Source organism: Centropristis striata, chromosome 22 (assembly GCF_030273125.1).
Source record: "Centropristis striata isolate RG_2023a ecotype Rhode Island chromosome 22, C.striata_1.0, whole genome shotgun sequence".
NCBI lineage: Eukaryota > Metazoa > Chordata > Actinopteri > Perciformes > Serranidae > Centropristis > Centropristis striata.
This window is the reverse complement of record NC_081538.1, coordinates 12,304,209-12,328,428: the sequence shown is the minus strand read 5'-3', so window position 1 is coordinate 12,328,428 and position 24,220 is coordinate 12,304,209. Positions and strand designations below refer to the sequence as shown.

The window sequence follows — 24,220 nt, the reverse complement described above, 5'->3', positions numbered from 1 at the left end:
TTTTTTTTAAAGGGATGCTTTTCATATCCCTGCTGGATCCGAATCGCATCAATTTCCCCGTCTCATTTCAGTTCTGAAATATCATCTACAGCATGACTCATGCACTGTTTATGTACACTTACTTTATGAAATCACAAATGGAATAGTATTCCCACTGGGTAACTTTAGAGAGTGCTCTAAATCATACACCAACTCCTTCACTCCTACCTGGTCGTCTTTGTTGGTGTGTCGCAGGAGGTGTCTGAGGAAGTCCAGGCGGGAGCACTTCCTGACGAGGATGAGGTCCGTGGTGCCGTCGGCGAGGTGAGCGGAGGGCGACAGGCCTTCTGGACTGCGGGGACATGCGCAGCTCATACTGGCTGCATTAATGGCAATAAACTTGCCACGGATCACACTCCAACCACTGCTGCCGTCTGAAACAGAGGAGTGAAGAGGAGGGGTTTGATACATAGAGTTTACTGAGCTGTGTGCTTTTGACTCCCTTACGTATAAGAAAGGTATTTTCAATCAGTAATAGATCAAAGGAAGACCATAAGTGATCCACAATGTTATTTTTGTCACCCAACACAGACTACTGAAAAGGAGTCCACACATCAATCCTGCTCTAATCACTGGCAGTAATGCTGTTACTCATGGCTGGATTATGACACATTGGGCCCCTGGGCACACACATGCAAAAGGCCCCATCACCTCTCCTAAATAACAGCAAGACACACTGACTTTATTGTTGTTTTGCTTCTCTTTGTTTTTTCTTTTTTTTCTCTTGTCTTTGGTTGTTTTGCCCCTTTTTGTTGTTGTTTGTGTCTATTAGTAGTTGCTTTTTGTCTCTTTGTAGTCCCTTTGTGTCTCTTTGTGGCCACTTTGTGTCTCTTTGTAGTTGCTTTTTGTCTCTTTGTAGTCCCTTTGTGTCCCTTTGTGTCTCTTTGTAATGTCTTTTGTCGCTTTGTGTCTCTTTGTAGTTGCTTCTTGTCTCTTTGAAGACCCTTTTGTGTCTCTTTGTGGAAATTTTTGTGTTTCTTTGTAGCTGCTTTTTGTCTCTTTGTGGTTGTTTTACAGCTTTTCAAAGTCCTTGTGTTTCATTGCAACTGTTTCATCTCTTTGAAGTTGTTTTGGTCTCTTTGTAGTCTTTTGGGGTCTTTCTGTAGCAGTTTTATGTTTCTTTGTCATTGTGAGTCTCCTCCTGGTTTGTACGTGTCTCTTTGAGTGACATTTTGCAGGTGAGGCCAAGAGGGGGCTGAGACTGTTGGCCCCTGGGCCTGTGGCCAGTAGGCCCGCTCAGTAATCCATCTATGCCATCATAGAACATCATAAAACAAGGCTCTATCCACAAAGCTCTGACATTTTAAAACTTTTTATTGACCTCAAAGGACTTCTGCAAAAAACAGCATTAATATTTTCTGCCCAGTTCAGTTTCACATCTAGATGAACCTGAAGATATTTGTCTGAGGAAACAGATTTAAAGTTACACTGGTCCATATGTGACTGACCCTTTATGTCATTGTATGTGCTTTATCTCATCCATTTATTTTAGAAAATTCTCACTTCATGCCAAATAAACAACAACATTTAAATAAAATATATATCATCCGCCTCCTTTTAATCATTAAAAACCTTGTGTTTGGCATAGTGTCCAGTATTTTATACTTGGCTGCCAAACTTGAATTGCATTGTTTTCCACTGCACAGCTGAAAGCCACTGGAGAAGTCAAGTTTAAATACTTATAACACATTGTGTGGGGGCTCCAAGCTGACACTCCAAATAACTGAACTCACTTTTATTCAAGTGCACTTGAAAAAAGAATACAAATTGGCATGTTCAGACAGGGAAAATGTTTGCAACCAAAATTAAGTGCTGTAAAACTATAACCCCCAGAACACAATCGCCTGTAAAATATCTGGTTGTGCCTTTCTTTTATTTCTTTTTCAACATTTTTTTGGACTGTTTCTGGTTTACTTCTCTTTTTACTGCAGTGTTAATCCCCTCCATCTGACATTGACACTTTAAAATGAACAGACCTTGAGCTGCAGTGAATACGCTGTACTGTAATTTATTTACAATGCAAAACAGTTCCGCAGCATTTGCAAACATGCCACATTAGATTTCAGTTGGAGCATTCTGCCAGCTGTAAGCTACTTTCTTGTACAAGTTAGATAAGAGATAAGCTAAAAAAAAAATCAGATTCCTTTCACCCCCCCAGCATGGATTTTCCAGAAGTGATGATGTTCCACTGAAACAAATAATGTATACCATCAAGAATCTGGCTTTGCAATGATGCTGTGTATTTTGCAAGTGCTTTATAAGTCCTTAAGGTTAGGTTCCCAGCTTGTTACACATCGGCAGTGATGCTGATGAGGGCCCATTAGGATCCAGATGTCTTGGCAGGAATTCTCTGAGCAGCTTTACCCCGATGACTGTGCCAAGATAGAAACTTTGATGCTGAAACTAATGTGCGTTACCCTTGTGGAGGAGCTGAATGTTTTAAAATGCAATGAAGTTTGGCCAAGGGAGGGTTCACGATATCTAAAGAGGAAGTCATATAGATAGAAGACTGATTGGATTAAGCTCAAGTTAGCTTGTTATGATTAAATGCACACATGGCCTCCAAATCTCAAATGACAGACGCGACGGTTGCACTTCACAAATCACTGCTCTGTTCCTCTGAGATTAGCGACTGTTTGCGACGATGATGGCGGAATCAAAGACACAGAATCACCCACGGGGGCTGCCAGTGCCTGTCACCAGGGTGATAGTCATTGGAGTAAGCTGCAAAAAAGTGATCACAGACGTCCAAACCTCAGAGGGAAAATTATGTGATCTCGGAAAGCAAAACGATTCATTACCTTTCCCCCTCATTTCGCAAAACAAACTTACAGAGGTGATAACGCGAGCCGTTGATAACAAGCCCGCTGAGGCTACATAAAAACAACAATATTCTAATTGGGGAGCAGTGATTAAAGCTGAATAAAAAATAAAAAAACAACAACAAATCCAACTGTGGACTGTAGGCTCTGCATTAGGAGAATATTTCCAAATGAGTATTTGCTTTCGGAGAAAGGGAGGCTGGCTCATTTGCAGAGAGAGAGTGTTGTGCCTCATTGATTTAGCAGTTGTCTGAGATTTCCCTCGCCAGGAAGGAGAAGAAAAAAAAAATCGCTAAACAAACGGCAGCACTGGCGTGAGACAAACCCCCTGTCAGAGCTGGCAAAACCAAATTTCTTCCTGATTAGTTGGAGTCTGTCACACATCATACGCACACACGAACAGGTTGCACTTTCATATTTACACAGGAAAAACACACACACACACACACACACACACACACACACACAATCTCCATAGGAAGCCCCAAATAGCCAGGCCAAGAAAGAAAATGTTGAATTTAATATCACAACACTAATTAAAGAGGAGAAGACACACACAGCTTCTTTGCAGCTCACACACACAAACACACACACACACACACACACACACACACACACACACACGAACACACGCAAACACACACACACACACACACGAACACACACACACAGGAGTCATGCCTCCAGAGGGTTGTGCTGCTGTGTCAGTGGGCTGAGAGAATCGTAGATAATGAAATGTGTGTGTATGGCGGTCAGGGGGACAGACAGGAGAACAGGAGGTGACGTTGTCCTACTTCAGGCTGAGTGGACAGCCTCATCGGGGGAACGTGTAATCTCATCAAGGAGACGCACACATGGATACTGGAGATTTGGAAATCGATAGGCAAAAAAAAAAAAAAGCTCTGGCAGGCGGGCGGGGGGCACGGCGGGGAGTTGTGCAGTGTCACTAAAATCAGTTTATATTTTCTCGTCAATAACTCATCAAGAATCTCATCAAGAATTTTGCCGTGCCGCGGGAGAAAAACAACCCCAGACAGAAAATGGAGATATTTGAGAAGGAGATGATGATGTTGTTATTTACACTCAGTCCACCTCAGGTACTGCAGAATGTAAATCTGTATGTGTGTGTGTGTGTGTGTGTGTGACTTCAAGAGAAATCACAGCCAGTGTGGAACTGTCTCATCTCCTTTTGTTTTTTTTGGCTTTTCCCTCAAACGTCGCCCTTTAGAAATACTTATTTCCACACATCTAAGAAGTCTAGAAATGGTTTCCAAAATAGACAAACAAGCAGATAACGAGGTAGGGAAAATGAGAAATATTTTTTTCCCAGTCTGATTAATTTGACATATTTCGAGTAATAACCCCAAACTCCTACCTTTATCAGACTTTTCCTTCTCCCCTGACATCTCCCACCGGGTGTCCTTTGATGAGGGCTTGTGCTGACAGACGCGGCACCTGAAATATCAGCGTAACCTTGTTTTACAATCATCAAACCCTAAGTGTTGCTGTGACATTTTTAACAGCTTAGATGACTCGTTAGGAGAGAATCAATTCAGTCCACCTTAAAATGACTTGTATTGTGTTTCGCTATTTGAATATGAGTAGTTTTTTGTTCCAATTGCTCAAAGAATTCCAGAAAAGCCTTTTGTAGCCTAGTCATATCTCTTTTTATGGTAAAATAAGTTGTCAGGAAACATGGCATTTTACAGATTAATGGTTTTCAATTCCTTTCAGTCCCCGTAACAAATGCAAACAATGCCCGCACCCAGCATCTCAAAAACCAAAGCACTTAGTCAAGCGCTTTTTGGAAAAGACTGAATGGCTTTTCGGTCCACAATAAATCAGATAGGATCCCTGCCAACGTAAACTATCCCATTTAAGCTCTGGCAGGTGCACTGCTGCTATTGAAGTGCATCAGATAAGTTAGAACATTGTAAAATAGTGCAGAAAAGCTGCAGAAATGGATATCTGTGATGCTTTATTTACCCTGATCGACACTGCAGCTTGTCCCTGGGGTCCCCCATGTTGTTCTCGGCGGGGAGGAAAGAGATGGTGCCTTCATAGTAGTTGTGACTCAGAAACGTTTTTACCCCTGGAACAAAACAACAGTGTGGGCCACAGAATGCATGTCAATATGTTTTATTTGCTGTGTTTCATTTAACTCTAATTATACCTGACAAGGCAATTAAGAGTAGGAATCCTAAAGCGACACATCTGCATAACTAATTGGACCACCTCTCTTCTCTTTCTATTCTAATTCTTCTGTTCTCTAGAGACTGTTGTAGGTTTAGTTGGGTAAAACATACTAGCAAAGTTTGCTACATTAAAGAGAACACAATATTTAAAAGCCATGTGGTGTTTGTTAGCCTTCGATGAACCCCAGGGGAGTCATTTACAAACATACACCCAGTTCTGTGCTTGGACCATGTATGTTTCTACAAATACATTAGAATTAATGGTAGCCTTCAATAATCAGACACCCATGGTCCCTGGACAATTAATGCTGCTGCTTCCCTGACTTTACCTCCAGACATTTTATGCTAAGTATTGGACAGATTGCTAAACTTACTTGATTCCTATGGTCTATGTCTAGTACCATCAGGTTGAATGTACTTATTGTAAGTCGCTTTGGACAAAAGCGTCTGCTAAATGACATGTAATGTAATGTAAACAATTTGGGAATAAAGTTCCTATCAGGCTTAACACTGTGGTTGTTGGCATTGTCATTGTGACGTTAGAATTTAATTTAGTTTCAGTACTTTCACATTCAAAAGCTTGCATTTAATACACTGTCCCATTGGTCAACTCGCAACTGAATTTTGTCCTTTAATTGGATGCTGGCTTCCCAAACTGCTCTGTCATCAGCAAGGACAGCATGCTATCTGACCGATGGGATTTCGGTCCAATGGAAAAAAATTTGCAGTGCTGGGCGGTCACCACTGGTGGTCATCTGGCATAACACCACCTACAATAAGCCCCAAAGAGCCACTAGCATGTCAGTAGTTCCTTGGTCTTTTTTTGCCTGCCTCTCTTGGTTGCTATTTTTGTCTACAATGAGGACTTTCAAAGAGCTGTGTTATCCATATACACTGTGTTTATATTATAAATCAGCCTGTACGTACATAGATTTAGAATAGGTGAGATCTATAGTTGATCCTTGTGTAAAGGTTTCTTGTTCGTACAGGAAGTTCTCATGCACACATTTAGCACTTCTTCTGCGCTTGCTTAATCATTCTCATCGATGCAGATGGCCCCCAGTTTAATTTAGCTCAGTTTCATAACCGAGATCATGAGATTGATGCCTTTGTTTGAAGCACCTTACAGTACAATGTGTGCAAGTATTTCTGTGCAGCCCCCAGTGGGAAGAGAAATCTTGGTAGTGTTTGTGAGCCTGTTGGTGTTAGTGAAGCCCACCACTGAGCTACACAATGCTTGCGCTGAATCCACAAGCCTGAGGCTGTGTGTGTCTGATTTATATCTCTAATTCTCCAAAGTCTGGACCTGGAGCAGGACCAGCAAGCTCAGGGATAAACTCCAGGTTACCTGACATTAAAATAAGCTGGTCTGAGGTCAATCAGTGCAGGGATAGGTGAGCTAAGTTAGAGAAAAGGTTACAGTGTGTAGGTTGGCTTAGACCGATGAGTCACTTGAGTTTAGACAACGATGACCCTCATACCTGATAGGTCATATCTCGCAGGACCCAGCCATCTCTTCCTCTCGCTGTCTGACAGTACATCACCATAGAACCCATAGCCGAGCAACGAGACAGAGTATTTGAGGAAGAGGTCATTTTGGTGAACTGAGCACACGTCCATCGGCTGGGAGTCACCTGTTAGGAAACACAGTACAGTTGTAAAAAGCCACTTCCTGATTAGTTACCATAACACAAAACTAAAATCAGCTGCTGTAATAATCGCCCAAAGGTCATTTTTAGCTTCCCATGCAACACTGATAACACGTCACCCTGACACATAGCGTGCCGTAAGTCCTCTATGAGTCGTTAAATTACTCACTCACCCACAATGATGTGTAAAGCAGAAGTCACTGGATCGTTGGTGCCCACTGTGGCAAAGCAGATACAATCAGTGGACCCTGTTGGATAAGAGACACACAGCTCGATGGTCAGCCATTATAGCCCCAGCATAGGCATGTTAAAGACGCTGTGAAAAATGCCTTTCAAATAAATAAACAATTTTTATAGCAAACTTTTAAAGCCAATGTGTGAAGAAAATCTCAAATGGAGTACAACATTTTTTTTATTTTGCTGTCTCTGGAGCAGCAATAAAAAGTCATTGTCCTGTCTGACTGTCAGGTTATTTTTTAAACAATAACGTCTGCCAACAGAAAAACCTGACACATATAATTGGTATGCACATAGTAACACTTCCTAGATAACATATTTGCAAAACCTACTGGCATAGTGGGATGCATATATATATATATATATAAGACTCTCCAGTGAAGCTGTGGTGACATGCTGATATTTAGCACAGTTCACTGTCTTAGTTTAGCTTATTAGCAGGCTAACATTTTCCTATTAGCACTGAACACAAAGTACAGTTCGATGAGAATGGTATGGCTGAAAAATCTGCAGTTCCTTGAACAGCCACTTGAGGCTGGCTCAATAAGTGAGTTGATCCCCTTTGACCCCCAATGTAAAAAGAGATTCACTTTACAGCAGAAATAACCATGTTCACAGCCTGGTACAATAAATGTTTTTGGTCTCTGTAGCTAATTTGCTGTTCGTGAAAACTGGACAGGGAGGATTTTTATCTAACATACATTTTGAGTGATGGGTGGGTGCTGTCTGTCATTGGTAGGCTAACTCAACCATGGCATTACATAGATTTCACTGTTTACAGTTCATGTCGCCTTAAAAAAAAGTCTTGTTCAGCATTCTGTTGTTCTGAAAGTCACTACAAGGAGTCAGGTGTTACTTCTGCACTCTTTTGCAAATATGGTCACTTCGAATCACTTCAGGCTCCAAAAATTCAAAAAGTTGTAGATTCTAGGCTCGAAGATGAAAATCTATAAACCAATTCATGACGTCACCGTGGCTATATCATAAATTAAAGAATTAGACAGATATAGTATGTGGCCTGACAATCATCAGATGAAAGGCTGTTCAGAGTCAGACAGTTTACTACAATTTCTTGGTGGGTCTAGAGGAAAAGTCAGGGGATCAATGCATTCTGAATATCAGTTGTTGTTTTTTTGGGGTTTTTTTTAGTGTAGTTTCCTTGTTTCCTTATTTTCATGCATCAGTGCTGGTCTGGCCGGTTAACCTAACCCAGTTTGCTGTTGTAGGACTGTGTCATACCTGTTATTTCCTCTATTGCTCCAGACAGGAAGTGAAGCAGATGCTTCATCTAATCTCTCATCTTTATGAAACTACAGAAAAGAGTTTGGTTGGACCAACCAATTCAATTTGTACAGAGCTTCTGATACAGTATCACATTGATATTAACATGATTTTTGTGAGGTAGTTTTTATTACTGAACTGTGCAGAACAGTAAAAGCATCGTGCCATTAATATTCTTATAACTACAATGGGCAGTGTGTTAAAGTTTTATGTGTTGCTATCTACAGTAATAAGACTGGACAGGCATGTTTTGAGACTATATTAGCAAATGAAGCTGCAAAGAAGTAACTCACATGTGTACATCTCTTATTCACAGTTAAAATCAGTCATAAAAGATTTGGTCCTCGGTGCAACAGACTACGAAGAACTCAGCTGAATGATTTTATTAGGCGGAAGTAAGGAGACGTTTCAGTCATAAAGTGAACTAATAGGATAGCTCTGGGCTGTGGGCTATCATCAGCTCTCTTCAGCCAACAAATGAGGGATAAGAGGCATCCCCTGCCTTGAGAGAAGTGTAGAGTTTGATATTAAATCTTTCAACTTGAGAGGTAATAAGGCTCTATCTCTCTTTCTGCGCCACATGGCGTAATTTCAGACCTATCTGCCCTACTTTGATCATCTTCAAGTTGTGAAATGGACCTACTGCCGCTGATAAAAGACAGAGAGAGTGAGGGAGAGTGGAGAGAAGAGAGTGAAATCTAACTAGTTATGTTTTGAGCTCGCTCACAGAAGCGTGACAGAAGAGATCAGGCCTGTCATTCAGCAGCGGACACACAGATGAGTATGAAGATGAGCCCCCTCTCTCGCTTTCTCCGACTTGCTCCTGCACTTTCTATGAATATCACTTATCTGGCCTTTGCTTCTTCCCCTCCGAGCTTCATAATCACATCCGAACACATTCCAATTGCTCCCGACAGCGCTGCATTGCCTGCTATTTTGCTGAGCGTGAAAAAAACCCAGTGACATATGCTATTTGACTCTTCTAAAGCTACCCAGTAAAAGCCAACTGACTTTGAATGGATTTAAGTGGCACACACAGATGTTCAATGAAGTTCAGTCCTCAGATGTTCAATGTTTTATTCCCCTTAAGTTACTCAACAACAGTAGCCTGTTGGCATATTCAGAGGAGAGAGCACAAACTGTCACAAGGCATATCCTCTTCGGAGAAGCTCTAGTTTTTATCTGCGTTTTCCCTAAAACTGTCTCGCCAGTAAGATCATCTTGGCAGTGAAATCATCTTTATCTTAGGGACAACAATGGAGTCTAGTTGCTTTTTTAGTGCTGCCCCGAAAAGCATGTTTTTGCTGTTTGAATCCTCAGTACATGAATGTATTTATAGCTGCACTTATAACTACACCAGTGAACTCTTTCAAACGCAACAAGTAGACCTTGAACAATATATCATTTTGGTTTTCATCAAAATAAGCTATGTTTAATGTGTCAAGGTTAGGTGGCATTCCTTTTCAAACAATATTAGCTAATATCAGCAGCACAGGAGCTGACAGACTCGCTTGTATGACAGCTCAGCCATAAATTATGTTTAATGACTCTTGATTTGAACCTATAGGACTTTGACAACTTAATGACACATCACTGTAACTTTGACAGCAATATCGATTGTAAAATTGATATAAATATTGATGCCCAGGTGGCAAAAATATGCTGTCTCATTATTGTATAGAGGCACAAATCTACAAAGCATCAAAGTTTATGGTCACATAGCAGACCATGGCTTTTGCACCAAAAGCTTAATACCTGTTATTTTCCTCCTTTAGCAAAAGCGTATGTGCCAAGATGTTTAAAACACATTACATTATCTTCATTATTTGGACATCGCAATTAAAGCAGATGAATGGCTGAGAAAGGTGAGACCTTTTTCTAAAAGTAATTTAGGAGCATTTTATGCCTTTATTAGAGAGTGTGCGGTGGGAAAATGACAGAAAAGGGAGAGAATCATCAAGCTCTTGTCCAATGTTTTTGAAACATTATCAAAGGCACTTCAGGTGTGCTTTGATCCGGTTGCATCAGTAGCACTCTAACTGGATACAGTGGTACTGCCAAGAATTAAAGCAGACCTGGTGGCCCTCTTGACCCTGTTGGCTTGACGACTGATATTACTTCATTAGAACGCATCCTGTCCTCCAATAATGAGGCTTGGATCAGGGTTGCTCCCGAATTTAGTAAATTAGGAAAGATTAATTACACCCTGCATAGGTCTGGGTGCAGGGTGTAAAAATTGAAAAACTGGCTACAAATATAAACCTATTTTTCTAAAAAAGGCTGAATAATTTCCTAAAACACCAGGGCACTGTAGTACACATTTGTTGTACAGGTGCATCTCAATACATTGGAATATGATGGAAAAGTCAATTTCCAGTAGTTCATGTCAAATAGCCCCAACCAAGTATTGAGTTCATATAGATGGATATACTTTTCAGAGGCCAACATTTCCATATTAAACATACTTTTTTAAAATTGGTCTTTTGTAATATTAAATATTTTTTGAGACACTGAATTTAGGTCTTTAGAAATTAAATAAATTAAGACATGTTTCATTCTGTGTGGAATGGATCTATATAATGTGTTATTTCCACTTTTTGAATTGAATAACTGAAATAAATGAACTTTTCTATGATATTCTAATTTAATGAGATGCACCTGTAATACTTGTGACAACATGACTGTATAAGAGGGATTGACTTTAAATAAACTACAACGCCCATGTTCATTGTAATGAAGGGACATGTCAGCCTGTGCAACAGTGTGGCCCACAAATGTTTTTATCTGGACAAAAATGGAGCTCTATTTCAGGAATTAGAAACACCAGGCTTTGTTTATACACACAATAATTCTTCGTAGCATCAATTAATTGTTCGTTTTTAATCTTTTCACAGGATTTATGGATGGTTATTGTTATTGTTGCTGTTGCCAATGTTATTTTCACAAAGGTCAGGGATCTCCTGTCCTATCTCAGAACTAGTTAGCAATCAGTCTGGTGATGATTTAGCCTCTGGTGGCAAGGGCTGGTGTTTTTGGAGTTCCAATGGAAATCTGACTAAAGACTTCTTCTTCATTGCGCCGGCCATTGTTTACTCTCAGATTAGCCACCGAAGAGAGTGGAGTTGGAGTTGACGGACGATATCTACCCCAAGATTGTTTCACAGAAACCAGTTCAGCTAACTTAGCTAAGCTACGAAAAAGCGAAATCTTAATCAGACGATAACAATTGGATCCCAAGACTGCCTTTCGGCCACTGCGTTCTGCCTATACGGACTGTTTAGCTGCAGTCAACCAAAACTCGCTTGATTGTGATTGGTCAATGCTATTCGGATTACAAACAGAAAGAAAAATGCTTCCGATCCCAAAATCTTGTCTTGCATTCATTTGCTGAATCTGCTTATAGGGATTATCTGCTGTCCTAGTCAGGTTTTTTTTCTGTCAGCCACTGGGTATAGATGAAACTCTTGCGAGTGCCTTTTTTAATTAAGCTACTCCTCATCGACATGCTCATACAATTCTTTTGAAGGCATGGCACAAACATTCTTTTGAGTTTAAATGCTCTGAGGAGAGGTTGGTCTTAGCCATTTGAGGGCTTGATTAACTTTTGATGTAAGCAAAACAAAGCACCTCTTATTTTACAATCAGCTACTCAAGCACAGCAGTGACATTGAAAAACATCTTTGGAGTAGCTACTGTATAGCAACTTGAGGGCTTTCATCAATGCAGTCCTGAGTTTTCAGTGGCTGCTTAAAATATTGAGCTGAAGTGTAAAGACAAGATGTTAGACCTTGATACCGCTGTCTAAAAAGATCATATATCACACATCTGTGATTATAAGAAGGCAAAATAAATTGAGTAAACACGTCTAAATCATGGTTGTAATTTGACTAAAATGACTGACCTCTCCCCAGCTGATTTTCAAACCTCTCTGCTGTTACTATCAAGCTGTGCATGGGATCGGCTCATCAAGGTGCCCATTTACTGTGTTTCCGACCTCATGAAAATTACAGTGATTTCAAAATGTCACACAGCACGTTTCCATTTATGGCACTTGGAATGATTGACCCTCTGCAGGCCACTGGCGGGACCCCCTGCCCTGTTGCCATAGAGATTCTCTTATATAACTCAGCAGCCCTGGATCAGCTGCTTCAATACTAAAATCAATAACGGTTCTGGTAACTGGGATTTTTATGCAGGAGGGACAATTTATTATTATTATTTTTTTTAACTCTAGCACCTTTTCTGCACAATTTAGGAAAAAAACCTGGACATCCATCATGCAACACTTATCTTGATGAAACACAAACACTATCTGAAGGTCACATTAAATATACATTTGTGACCACAAGACTTATGTGATGTGTAATTTATTCTAAGATGGAGAGTAATTTTCTACATCTACCACTTTTGATAACTTTGAGAGACATGGTAAACTCAGGTGTAGGTGGTGAGAGGAGAGTGATAGCAGTGGTGAAAGGCCAGTACTTAAGGCAAATTATAACATGTCAAACCAGTAGAACATGATGTTCTACATAAGGCCGTGGATGGAGAAAAGTAGGATCTTAATCTTTCTTTTTCACATATGAATGGAAAGTCATGAGCTTTAAGAGAAGCCTTTGCAATCTAATTCTAGAGAATTTACACCAGAAGGTGATGTTTATCAACTTTGAGTAGTTTACAGAAATGCATGCAATTCTAGACTCGAAAAATACTTACAATAATAATAAAACATTTGTTATTTACTTAAAGTATGATTTATTTCCTTTGTCTCAGTCTTGTGTGATTTAGGTTAACTCACATCAAGGTGTTTGCAGCCATAGCAGCACAGACATAGCAAATAAAAAAACGGAATTGTTTCCCATCTTTATGCTAAGCTATGCTAAGCTAAGCTAACCGTCTGCTGTCTGTAGCTTCATTTTTATTATACCGACATGGGAGTGCTATCAATCTTCTATATGTTCTTTTTCATTCGTACTGCATTTTTCTATTCTTTCAAAATTTGAAACACTGGTGGTATTGTTAACTCTATATATATATATATATATATATGAATGTTATATATATATATATATATATATATATATAACATTCAGAGATCACAACCCTTCCTTACGCTGTTTCTAAACCCTGGATACCTTCATCATGTGATATGATGACCAAAGCTCACCTGCAGGAATGATTCCTATGTGTAGAGAACACGGCACTAACTCAGCATCTGGTTGGTTCTGGTCCACGCTGTTGTCTGTTTGGGTCCTGGTAATCAAACCGTGCAGAATCTCACTGAACATCCCATCTCCACCCACACACACCACCCTGAACAGACAAAAAATATCATATATCACATATATGAACAATTCATATGAGTTTGACAGCCTGGGTGGATGCCACATAAGGAGTTCAATTACATTCTGTATTGTACATGTGTTTGCAATAAAGCACAGATTTATGAAAAGAGTATGACATAACCATAAAACCTTGACAATAATCCCAGTGGGCAGCAGGTGTAACAGTGAAAGTATTCAATAAATAAGAAAATCACACTGTGCCACCCAATATTACACCTTTTTTCTATAGTCTATATCAAAACCTTACAGAAATGGTCCCATAAACGATATGAACTGCAGAGTAAGAGCATAATGGACTCTAACCCTGCTCTTCTGGACTGAATGTCTGATGAATAAAGAACGGAGATGGCGGAGTCCTCGGCAGGAAGAAACCTTTCATGTTATTGATGTCTAATGCATTTTACCGTCACATACTCCATTTATTCACAGTGGTAGGCTGCAGCATCATTTACAATTGTCGAGAACATAAACGTTTGTGACTAACATGAGTTATCTATAGATTTAGATTTATTGTACAGTTATGTAAGTGATTCTAGAGAGCAGAATTGGCTCGTAAAATGTTGAAATTCTAATACACACGCCTTGCGACATCTGTTTTATTGCCATTTGATCTGAACTGATACTGCTACAGTTGACCACTTGATTTTAATTAAATGTCTAAAGCATTGAGTTAGCATACAAGGGTAAAAGATTGATTTTATTCCCATTTCTAAGGAAGGCCCTTTTGTATTGCTGTAGGGACTGTAAATCCTCCACTACCCATTCTATTCATGGAGTACCACATGGATCTGTCCTGGGTCCTTTACTATTCTGTCTAAAAGCTGCCTCAAGGTCAAATATTTCAAAAGCATTGTATGGGTTTAAATTTTTTATGCCGATGGCTCTCAAATCTAATTGATTTAAATAATAACTTGCAACTGAGCAAATTAGTAGTTAGAAAAGTAAGTTAAAAACGAGCTAGCTCAGAACTCTGAGCTCTGAACTGAGAAATCTTATTGTTATTATTATAGGCTAAATGGTGGTGAAATGGTTAGAACTCTTGCCTCACAGCAAGAGGGTTTTCCTTACATAAGTTAGCAAAAATGCTATCTAACTTGCTAGCTAATGTATAGCTACATCAAAAGGAGTTAGCTTAATGTCAGATCACCAACATCAGCCAAGGGGGATATTGAAGCGGTCAGTTGTAACCACTGAAATGATCCCTTAATATATTCTCACCACGACAGATTATTTACTGCTCACACTTAAATGTGAGGTTGAAGAAAAAAAAGTCCTAACAGAATGGATAAAGAAGTATCTCTTTGTTAAAATACCAACATGTTTACTGATGTTTATCTGCCAGCTGTTAGGAAATATTATCTTCAGCGATTAACCCTGATCTAAAATCATGGCAGGTTACAGAAAGCCAACTCTGTACAAGGAAATGCAGGTCATTATATTTCAGAAAGAAACTGGTTGAGTGTGAGAAACACACAGGGCTTTGTCTCAGTGATTACAATCTGACAGCACAGATTACAGCACAACAGGGCTTCATAATAAACTCCTAAAATGGGATAATTGATACATAGCTCTTGGGAGAGTATCTCAAAGGCTTTATTACAATATGAACAGACAAGAGTCAGCTTCGTGTCACAGTGAAGAACCTCTGTTGAAAGCCTGAAAGCAGCAGCTACCTAGCTTGAGTACTCACCCGTCATATTTATCTAGATTGGCCTCTGTTTTCAAGTGGTCTCTGGCATGATTGGCTCGCTCTGTAACTATGGAAACAAATCAAACGGCAACTGTCAGAATAGCTTCAATGAAAGGGAATGTACAGACAAAATAACCAGACTGTTTGTGGCTTGTCTGGCACAACAAGCATGCTATTACTGGCATTTAAAAAAAAACAAAAAAACAACACAAGGAAAATAACTGCACTTTTGAAACATTCACTGGAGCCCGTCGTGAGGATTAATGTTCGGAAAAAGCAAAAGGCACAGTGGCACAGAACAACCTAATTCAGCTATTGTGTATTAGCCTGCAAAATGAGCCCTGGGCCCATGAAAAACAAAAACAATATTTCAATAGTAAATCTCTTTTCCAGGCATATAATATCAACACAAATACAACCTGTGCAACTCACAGGAGCTGTAGGAAGCCCAGAGTGAATAGTATTCACTCTGATGGACCATCAATACCCTAGACTATGTGTAGCTGTAGCAAACACTTATTGAATAATAGATGTGTTTGGATACTCGAGCTTATCAACTATCACAGCTTCCATTAAGGTGGTGGCATGATTAATGGCACTATAAGCTAAATCATATCCTTGCATGCCTCTTCTGTTCCTTCGAGAGGCCACAGTGGCAGTGGAGATCTATATGGCGACCATTGAGACTCATTTTTTATTTAAATGTTAAGGAACGCTACTGATAGGGACCTACCAATCACGTCGGCTGAAATGCAGGCGCGGCGAAACAGTGGAGCCACCTTCTGCTCGTAAATACGCTTTCCGCGCCGCTTTCCCCCGTAGGGATTGATGTACACCAGAAGGCTCTTCGGTCGGTTGGCTGCAGAGTGAGGGAGGGGTATGAGATAGTCATTAAAAAAGCTCAGTGTTTACCTTTTTACAAATGTGTAACTGACAGCGGCTTGATGAAGTTTTCATTAACCAGAGACCTTTCTCAAAATGCTCAGTCAAACTGACTTGTCCCCCAAAACACGCCGCTCAAGAAATAAATGGTGTGTCTACTGACTATGGGAGGAGTGTGAAGCAATTCAGAGGTGCTGCATCATTTGGTGATAAACCTACAAAGTGCTGCAATGGAGAATACTAAATGGCTTGTTTATGGCTGTTGTGGAAGGCTGTGTTTAGGACAACAAACTGAGATACAGCAGCTGCTCCAATTGAAAATGAATGGACTGGGATCAAGAGTTAAATGAGCATAAAGAAATATAGGCTGCAATATTGTTTGGCAATAAGACAAAAGTTCCATTAGATTACATAAATGTCAATGGGTAAAGTTAAGGTGTGCTGTGGAGGAGACTATCGAACAAACCAAGGCTTTGTCTTCACCACCCATGAAGGTAATTTTCTTGAATTTATTCATCCTGCCAGGCGAAATGGGGCCAAGTAGACCATTTATAGAGGGTTAAACCCATCTGACACTCATTTCCACATGCTAGTTACACAATGAATCCTGAAGAACTCGATTGTGTGATCGCTTTTCAATTACGTTATCATTGTAATGGACCATATTTTCCACACAACTAGATTGAAAATGTAATAAAGCTCAATATGTTGTGACTGGTAGTATTAAAATAAAGGTAATAAATATGGTCATATGTTAATACATCATTGGAAATGAGGCTGACCCTTTTTTATTCCAAATTGGGAGCAAAGATATTTTTAGTACACCCTTTTAATGTTTGTAAAACCACCATTTTTATGTTTATATCAGACACTTGTCTATTGCTGGCTCTATTCTTTATGTCTGTGTCTGGGAGGTACTGTCGAGAAGAGAAATGCAGGAGGGCAACCTCTATTGCAGTTTTGCCTCAGGGCTCTCCTGAGGGCATTGATACCACTGAACAGAATAAAATGCTTTTTATGGACAATAATGCAAACTTTCTGGTTAAGGAGAAGTAGAGCTCAGTGTGCAATAAATCTTGTCTTGAATACTTTAATGATCTACCATTTGGTCTGAAACAGAAATATAACTCGAATATACACTGTGGAACATTTTCCTAATCTTTATTATTCCAGTTTCTTGATCTTTGTGATATTAATCATGAAACTGATTTCTATCATTACAAGTATCCTTTGAAGAATTTCAGCGTTTCAGATTCAAGGTTTGCTTTGGGTGCTGCAGTAACTTATGTTGCATACTGTATGGTGGTTTCTCAATGAACCAGTCCTAAAACCACTTTGAAAAAGATTGTATTGCATATCCCTTGAGCACATTGCTGTCAGGTATTGAAAAACAGCTTAATCCTAACTGACCATCTGTACCTGACTTTGTACAACCCCTGTACGCTGTACAGCACAACATCTGAACAATTCAATCTTATGATGACAGACTATAAGTCTAAATGTTTGGCATGGATCACAATTTACTAAAATCATGTAGCTTTACCAAAGCTGCTTCTTTCACATAACTTGTAGTGACACACCCATATTAATGTCTGGAAGTGAGGAGACATAGTATAAAGAGCAAGAAAGACCGCAAAGGGAGGAAGTTGGGTCAAATAAATGTGTCAAAAATGCATTTTGTCACCTTTGTTACATTCACATCACATATGTAACTATGTCAACTTTTTACACATCGAAGTAGCTATATTAACCCAAACCATGATCTTTTTTTCCAAACCTAACCAAGTAGTTCCATCTTACAACATTAATGATGTGTTAAAAACCATGACTGTAAAGTGTTTCACTACAATAAATACAATGGTCATATTTCGTATTAGATATCATAAGAACCGCATACATTTTCATAGGATATACAAACCATTGTATGAGCTAAAATAAACCAATATGCTACTCCATACACTTTTCCTACAATTACACTTGCCCTTTAGCACTGTATAGTGCAGCATGTGTACTCCACATGTGAACTCACGAAGCAAGATTTGTAATATTGTCCACTTTTATGGCGCCTCGTCAATAAACTGTTTCTGAAAGTGAAGAAGCTCAGATTAAGTTCAAAGTACATAATTATATCTGTTCTAGAACATCATCAAACAGTACGTACTAAGTAATGTCAGTTGCTCATTGATGACTTGTATCCACTGGCCACAGAGTCCCTGATTGGCTGAGTGGAAAGTGACATCACTGCACCGCCACTGGTGCTGCCTTGTTCTTCTAATGTAGGAAACTGTAAAGGAACAAAACGGAAAGAAAGAACAAAGAAGAAAAATCAAGATTATTTATATTTTTCATGGGTTTTATTAGCGGTAATGGCATGTTTAGGTGTAGTTTACGTATACACACGTCAACTATTCTGCTTACTCTTACCACTAAACCAGTGGTTCTCAACCAGGGGTTTAAGATCCCCAAGGGCCCCTGAGGGAGTTTCAGGGCGTCCCAAGAGTAGTTTAATTTCACTATTTAATGTGAGATGTGATGTAATGTGAGAAAGATTCATAAGAGTGGCTGTTCCAATCATGGTTTCACTTCTTCAATTGTTATCTATAAACTATAGGATTCTGGTCTAAATCAAACACATTTAACATGACTGCCTTCAGCACTACCTGGTTTTGCTACGCTGCAGACTTTGCTTGAACTGAAATGAACCTTGGCTTTATTTTTTAAAGCCAATTCAATCAGAAAAATCTCAATTTGAAATGTTCAGTGAGTGAATCTGCTGTCAAAGTCAAATGATCACATTAAGCATTCTTTTCATCAGATAGAAAAGTTCACTTTTCAGACAAGTTCTTCAAATCCAAATCACTTACAGCACTTTGTACTTGCAGTGGAATAGGCAAAGAGATGTTTAGAGTGGGTGTAAAATCATCCTTTAATAAGTCACATAATCAGGATGCAAGTGATGGGACGTGTCTTTGAAGCCAAGTTTCTGGAGATCGTGAGAATGCAATCGTGTCAGGCTCGACACACTCTAATGCCAGTAAAAGCTCACATTAGTGAGGTAATTTTTTAACATTTGGCTGTGATAAATAATGTAAATCCAATCTTGTTTGGATATAATCTAATGGCTCAAACTTAAGCATTAGCCCATAAGTCACTGGCATGCTGCCATCTTAGACCTAGTAGGCTAAGCTGTGAGGGACTCTCTTGTTAAGGCATTACTTTCAGACTGTGGAGCTGTCTACAGGCTTATTTCCAGTGTCAGATCACTTGTGATTGGTGGAGCTGAATACAAGCTTTTGGCACACTTACTCAAAATGTAACTGTGATGTGGCATTAACCTACGATAGTAAAATGAAAGTGACAGTGAACCAAACTGGCTTTGGGCAAGTTCGTTGGAAAGAAAAAAAGACATGTATTTTTTTAATTTTTAAAAAAAAATTTTGAGCCATTAAATGTTGCACTTTTACAAAGATGGAGGACTAGTGAAAGAATAAAAGGCTAAAATACTGCTGGGGCAACCCACAAAAATGCTCAATCCTACACTTCCCTTAATGCAATTTGTCATTTTCTCAGACTTGACCATAGAATATATATTATTAGTGGTCGTAGTTCTCATGATGTCACCCATTGGTTTGCCAACTCTGGTTCTGAAGCCTTGAAAATGGCATTTTGGCTTTTTAGCATCAGTGCATGTGCAGAACAGATTGGGAGCCAGAATAATGTTAACACGCTAGCTCGCTGGCTTAATTAGCAAAATGAACAGCCAACTCCTTACAATGTGTGAGAAGTATGGTCCTTTTTCAAAGACTTACATACAAACTTTTGCAACCAGTGGAGTCGCCTCCTGCTGGCATTTAGCATTTTAGATTAAGTTTAAGGCACTTCTGCATTGGCTTTACTTTTCAGACTCGGAGGCTTGTTTGGAAAAATTATACATCTGTTTTCAGTGGCTGAGTGATACTCCCCATGATGAGCAAATTATACGCTGATGTGTAAAATCAGTGTATGTTTCATACCTGTGAATGCATGGGGATACAGCTGGGATTGCTGCTTTGCTTTTTTCTGACTCCTCCTGGTCTCTGTGTTGTCTTGGTCATCATCTGTGGTCTTGCAGACAGCCACTATTTCACACACTGGAACAGCATGGATGCAAGCTGGAGAGACATAAAATAAATTAATACTTTATACATAATAACCATAATACTGTAAATTATAGTCCCACGTGTATATAAACATACATTGACAAACCAAGGCATTGTGGATGTGACTGCTTAGATCATGAAAGCTGCAATACTCAATACAATATTTATATTCATAACTGATTACATGGCCATGTGTAATGTGAACGGGGTTGCTGATAGAAACAAACCTACAAAGAATTTTCTACCCACACCACACACTGCCTGAGTTCTACGGAGCTTGTTTCAGATCATTGTTTCGGTTTTATGGCCCGCAACTTTAACTGTTTATTGTTTCGGTTCAGTCTCAACAAACTCATCAGCCTCATTTCCTGATGTAGCAGGCAGCTGTTTCAGTGAAAAGGCTCAGATGAACCCACTATATGCTTGCTGCCCAGCACCAAATGGCAAACGGAAAAAGTTTGCAACTAGCGTAAAAAGTTGAACTTTTAGCAGTTAAAGAGAGGAGTTTTAAACAAAGCTAAAAATAAAGTGAATATTGGACTAGCATTCATCATATTAATATTGCTCGGTAATGGCTGGATGTGTAAATGTGCATAGTCAGTATTAAACATAGACGTCAGTCATAGGTTTGGTGGTAACTCCAGCTATCATGGCAGTGCGTCACTCACTGCTGGTTTATCCAAAAAAGGGCAAAGAAGTTAAGTATGTTTTAGCTGGTGCTGGCTTAATGAAGCCTGATTGCTGAAACACACTATCTTTGGCGGCACCCACTTATCCCTTAAAGCAGCCATGCCCTTAATTATGCAGTCTATATATAATTGAAACAAGTGAGGTGACCAGTGAAATTAGTTATGGAGACCAAAACCATTTTTGTACGTGTTTGTAAACATGTTTATTTCTCCTGTAAAGTTGGACATTTTAACATTGACTCGCTCTTGGAGCCAGCCTCAAGTGGCCATTTGAGGAACTGCATTTTGTATTACTTCTTTATGTTAATTTATTTATTTTTGCTACAGAAGTTGCTGCTTCTGTGTAAACAGGCAACATTTTGTTAACAAGTTAGAAATTTAGGTTGAAGCAAGTTTAGATTAAATCTGCTTCATCCATTCATTTACTAAGGAATCTTGTGTTAATCTTGTACCTAAGACTGGCAGTTTACCATTTACTTCACAAGCTGTAAAAGGAATGTGAGAAACAACACAGCCATATCACATGAGAGCTGGTGGGTGTTTGGGAGGGAACTGCATCTTCTTGTTCTTTTTTCCCATGGGAACAGGATTGATGCTGCTAGTTTAAAATTACTTTCAGATGAAAGACTTTGGCAGTGTTTAAATGGTTTGTTCATTAAAGACTTTGTCAAGTTTAGTGTGATCTGGTACCTCCTGGCAGTGAAGAGATGGGGTCGGTCGGTTGCCTTAAAGAGCTGCTAAGTGACATCAAAGGATTTAAAAGGTATTAATTTACTGTATTTGAAAGGCAGAGCTTGGGTAAATAAAAGGAACTGTTAGGTAATGTTTTTTTTTTCACATACATATTGCTAAGTAAGGACAAGCTGGTCTTAGTATGAAACAAAGTGACCAGGGAAATCCAGATGAAGACAATGGAAAATCCCAAACACCCAAGATATTGGCTGTAAAAGATAATGCCTTAATATTCTACTCTAGATCTCACAATATAGCTTTCCCTTGTGACCCATTTCTATATTTAAATCCAGAAATCATGAGCATTCAAGCACAAAAGATGGCTACGCTACTGATGGAACAAATTCAAAAGTGAATTTTTGCACGAGGAAAGGACAATATTACTTGCAATGAGTTTAACTGACCTCTTCAACTGCATCACATACAGGCATTCCAGTTTCTCCTACAAATTTATTCAGCTGATATGGTGAAATGGATGGGAGGGAGGCATGACATATTATTTCTCTCCTGGGAGTCTGAGGGAATAGGATTTCATTTCTTTCTCAAATAAAGATGATGCGCCATGCAGGCATGAATAACTTTATGGCCATCGATATTCACACTTTGACAAATAGGAAGAGTTATGGCCATGTGGGTAATAGATTTATTTAAAAAAAAAAAATAAGAATGAGGAGTTTCAATCCAAGTATTTGAAAAATGGCACCTAGTGCCCTGCCAAAGCGATTGTTGGTGTTGAATTAAAATGTACAATGGATTACTTAAAGTCACTGTGATTTATACTTTCAGTCCATTTTCTAAACTGCCTATCCTGTACAGGATCACAGGGGGCCAGACACTATCCCATTACTGGTTGAGTCGCCCATGTATCAGTGGATACAATTCATAATCCAAGTTTTCACTTTGCCTGACGTGCATGTCTTTGAACTGCGGGAGAGAATCCAGAAACACCGACAGCACATGAGAGATTCAAACCTTATTACTGAAGTGACAGTGTTAACTGCAGAGCATCAGTTAGGCCAAAATGTATTAAGGTGCCTTTAAACAAATTCAAAGCCTCCACACTCATAACACCATATTTTCAGTATTTAACGAGTTTGGAAAAAGAAAGAGACAGATTGTGGTTTAACATGCAAACCATCCTACAATTTGAACATGTATACTGACTATCAATAGCTAGCTTGACATTAGCCCTAGTGACTACACATAGGAGTAGCATCCATTCTTTTTCCAGCCGACTCCCAAATGACAAACACCAACGCGCAGCATTGACTGTACTATGATTAGCTAGTACTTGATGCCTCAACATACTTTATTTACCGCTGTCTATTTAGCTGGTTAGCTCTACACTTTCATGCGACAGTAAAATGACCCGAACAAAGTTGTCACGCTTCTGGCATTTTCCTACGCTGTGACAAGACTGTTGTCGATGATGATTGACTAGCTTATTAATAAGCTAGCTTGCTAGCAACAGCAGTGGGTCTTACAGTCTTACTATTGCTAGGAGAGTACTTTGTTAGCAAACTAGCCAGACATCCATATTTAAGTTTAAAGTTTTCCTCTGCCAAGTCGTCTGTCTGGCAGCGAGAGGGGGAGGGAATGTAAGTCTGTTAGCTAGCTAGTTATTGAATAATTTGCTGTTTAATAAATAGTAAATTCATAGCTTTCAACACTGGTCATGGCTTTTGTAATACAGAAGTAGGTGTGGTTTCAACTAGTGGGTTGGAAAAATTATATATGTTATCTTGTGGAGGCTAGATTAGCCATAGTTATCACTTTATCTAAAGGTAGAAGTGCAACTAACATGACTGACTCATAACTTTGCTGACCCTATCGCTCCTGCCTACTGTTATAATGTTTGAACATATTTACCATTGAATCCCACTTGTGGCTGCAGTGGTTGCCGGTCAGAAAAAGTTATATAGGCTAGCTTTAAAGCTTTTCCTCAGGTGCTATAAGCCTCTTTCACAGAAGGCATTTTGACTCGTCATATCAAGAAAAGCAATGGAGTTACTAATGTCATAAAGAATGGTATTCAAGTGTCTCAGTAAGCCATGACAGTGTGACAGTGAGCCAGCATGTACAATACCAGGAATCTGAAGCTTAAGCGGCTAAATGGAAATCATTAATTTTATTTTTTACACCTGTACTTTTCCTACCTTGACATGTAAAAATGTATTCTGTGAAAAGGAGTATAATGGCTCATACTGACAATGAGATGAAGGTGAATATGTCAAACTGACACCTGTGGGAGTTTACATAGGAGTTTCAAGGGAGTATCTTACATAAACAGATCATTGAGGAAGATTATTGTTTGAGCTGTTGATTTAAGGCAACCTTATGAACATGAGACTGTGGAAGGTAAAACCCAGCAGGGAGAATGTTGAGACTCAAATATTTTACTTCCTGTCGTGCAGCATGTTTTACTAATAGCTTGACTTATCACTGAGATGTGCTGGCAAAATTACCATGGTGCATTGAGGATGATATTCTTCCCACATCAAAAATCATTTCTGAAAGCAT

The 24,220-nt window shown here is 39.3% G+C and overlaps 1 protein-coding gene across 1 annotated transcript in view; it reads right to left on the bottom strand.

Moving 5' to 3' along the window:
• The window catches only part of cerk (ceramide kinase), a 45,513-nt gene that overhangs the window by 10,043 nt on the left and 11,250 nt on the right, over nucleotides 1-24,220 (bottom strand). The window contains exons 2-11 of the mRNA XM_059325445.1: nucleotides 20,154-20,291; nucleotides 18,302-18,424; nucleotides 15,992-16,117; nucleotides 15,259-15,325; nucleotides 13,391-13,536; nucleotides 6,879-6,953; nucleotides 6,538-6,690; nucleotides 4,848-4,953; nucleotides 4,237-4,316; nucleotides 208-413 (exon numbers count right to left, since the gene is read on the bottom strand). Coding sequence (XP_059181428.1) covers nucleotides 208-413; nucleotides 4,237-4,316; nucleotides 4,848-4,953; nucleotides 6,538-6,690; nucleotides 6,879-6,953; nucleotides 13,391-13,536; nucleotides 15,259-15,325; nucleotides 15,992-16,117; nucleotides 18,302-18,424; nucleotides 20,154-20,291 — 1,220 coding nt within the window. The remainder of the gene's footprint in view (nucleotides 1-207; nucleotides 414-4,236; nucleotides 4,317-4,847; nucleotides 4,954-6,537; nucleotides 6,691-6,878; nucleotides 6,954-13,390; nucleotides 13,537-15,258; nucleotides 15,326-15,991; nucleotides 16,118-18,301; nucleotides 18,425-20,153; nucleotides 20,292-24,220) is intronic.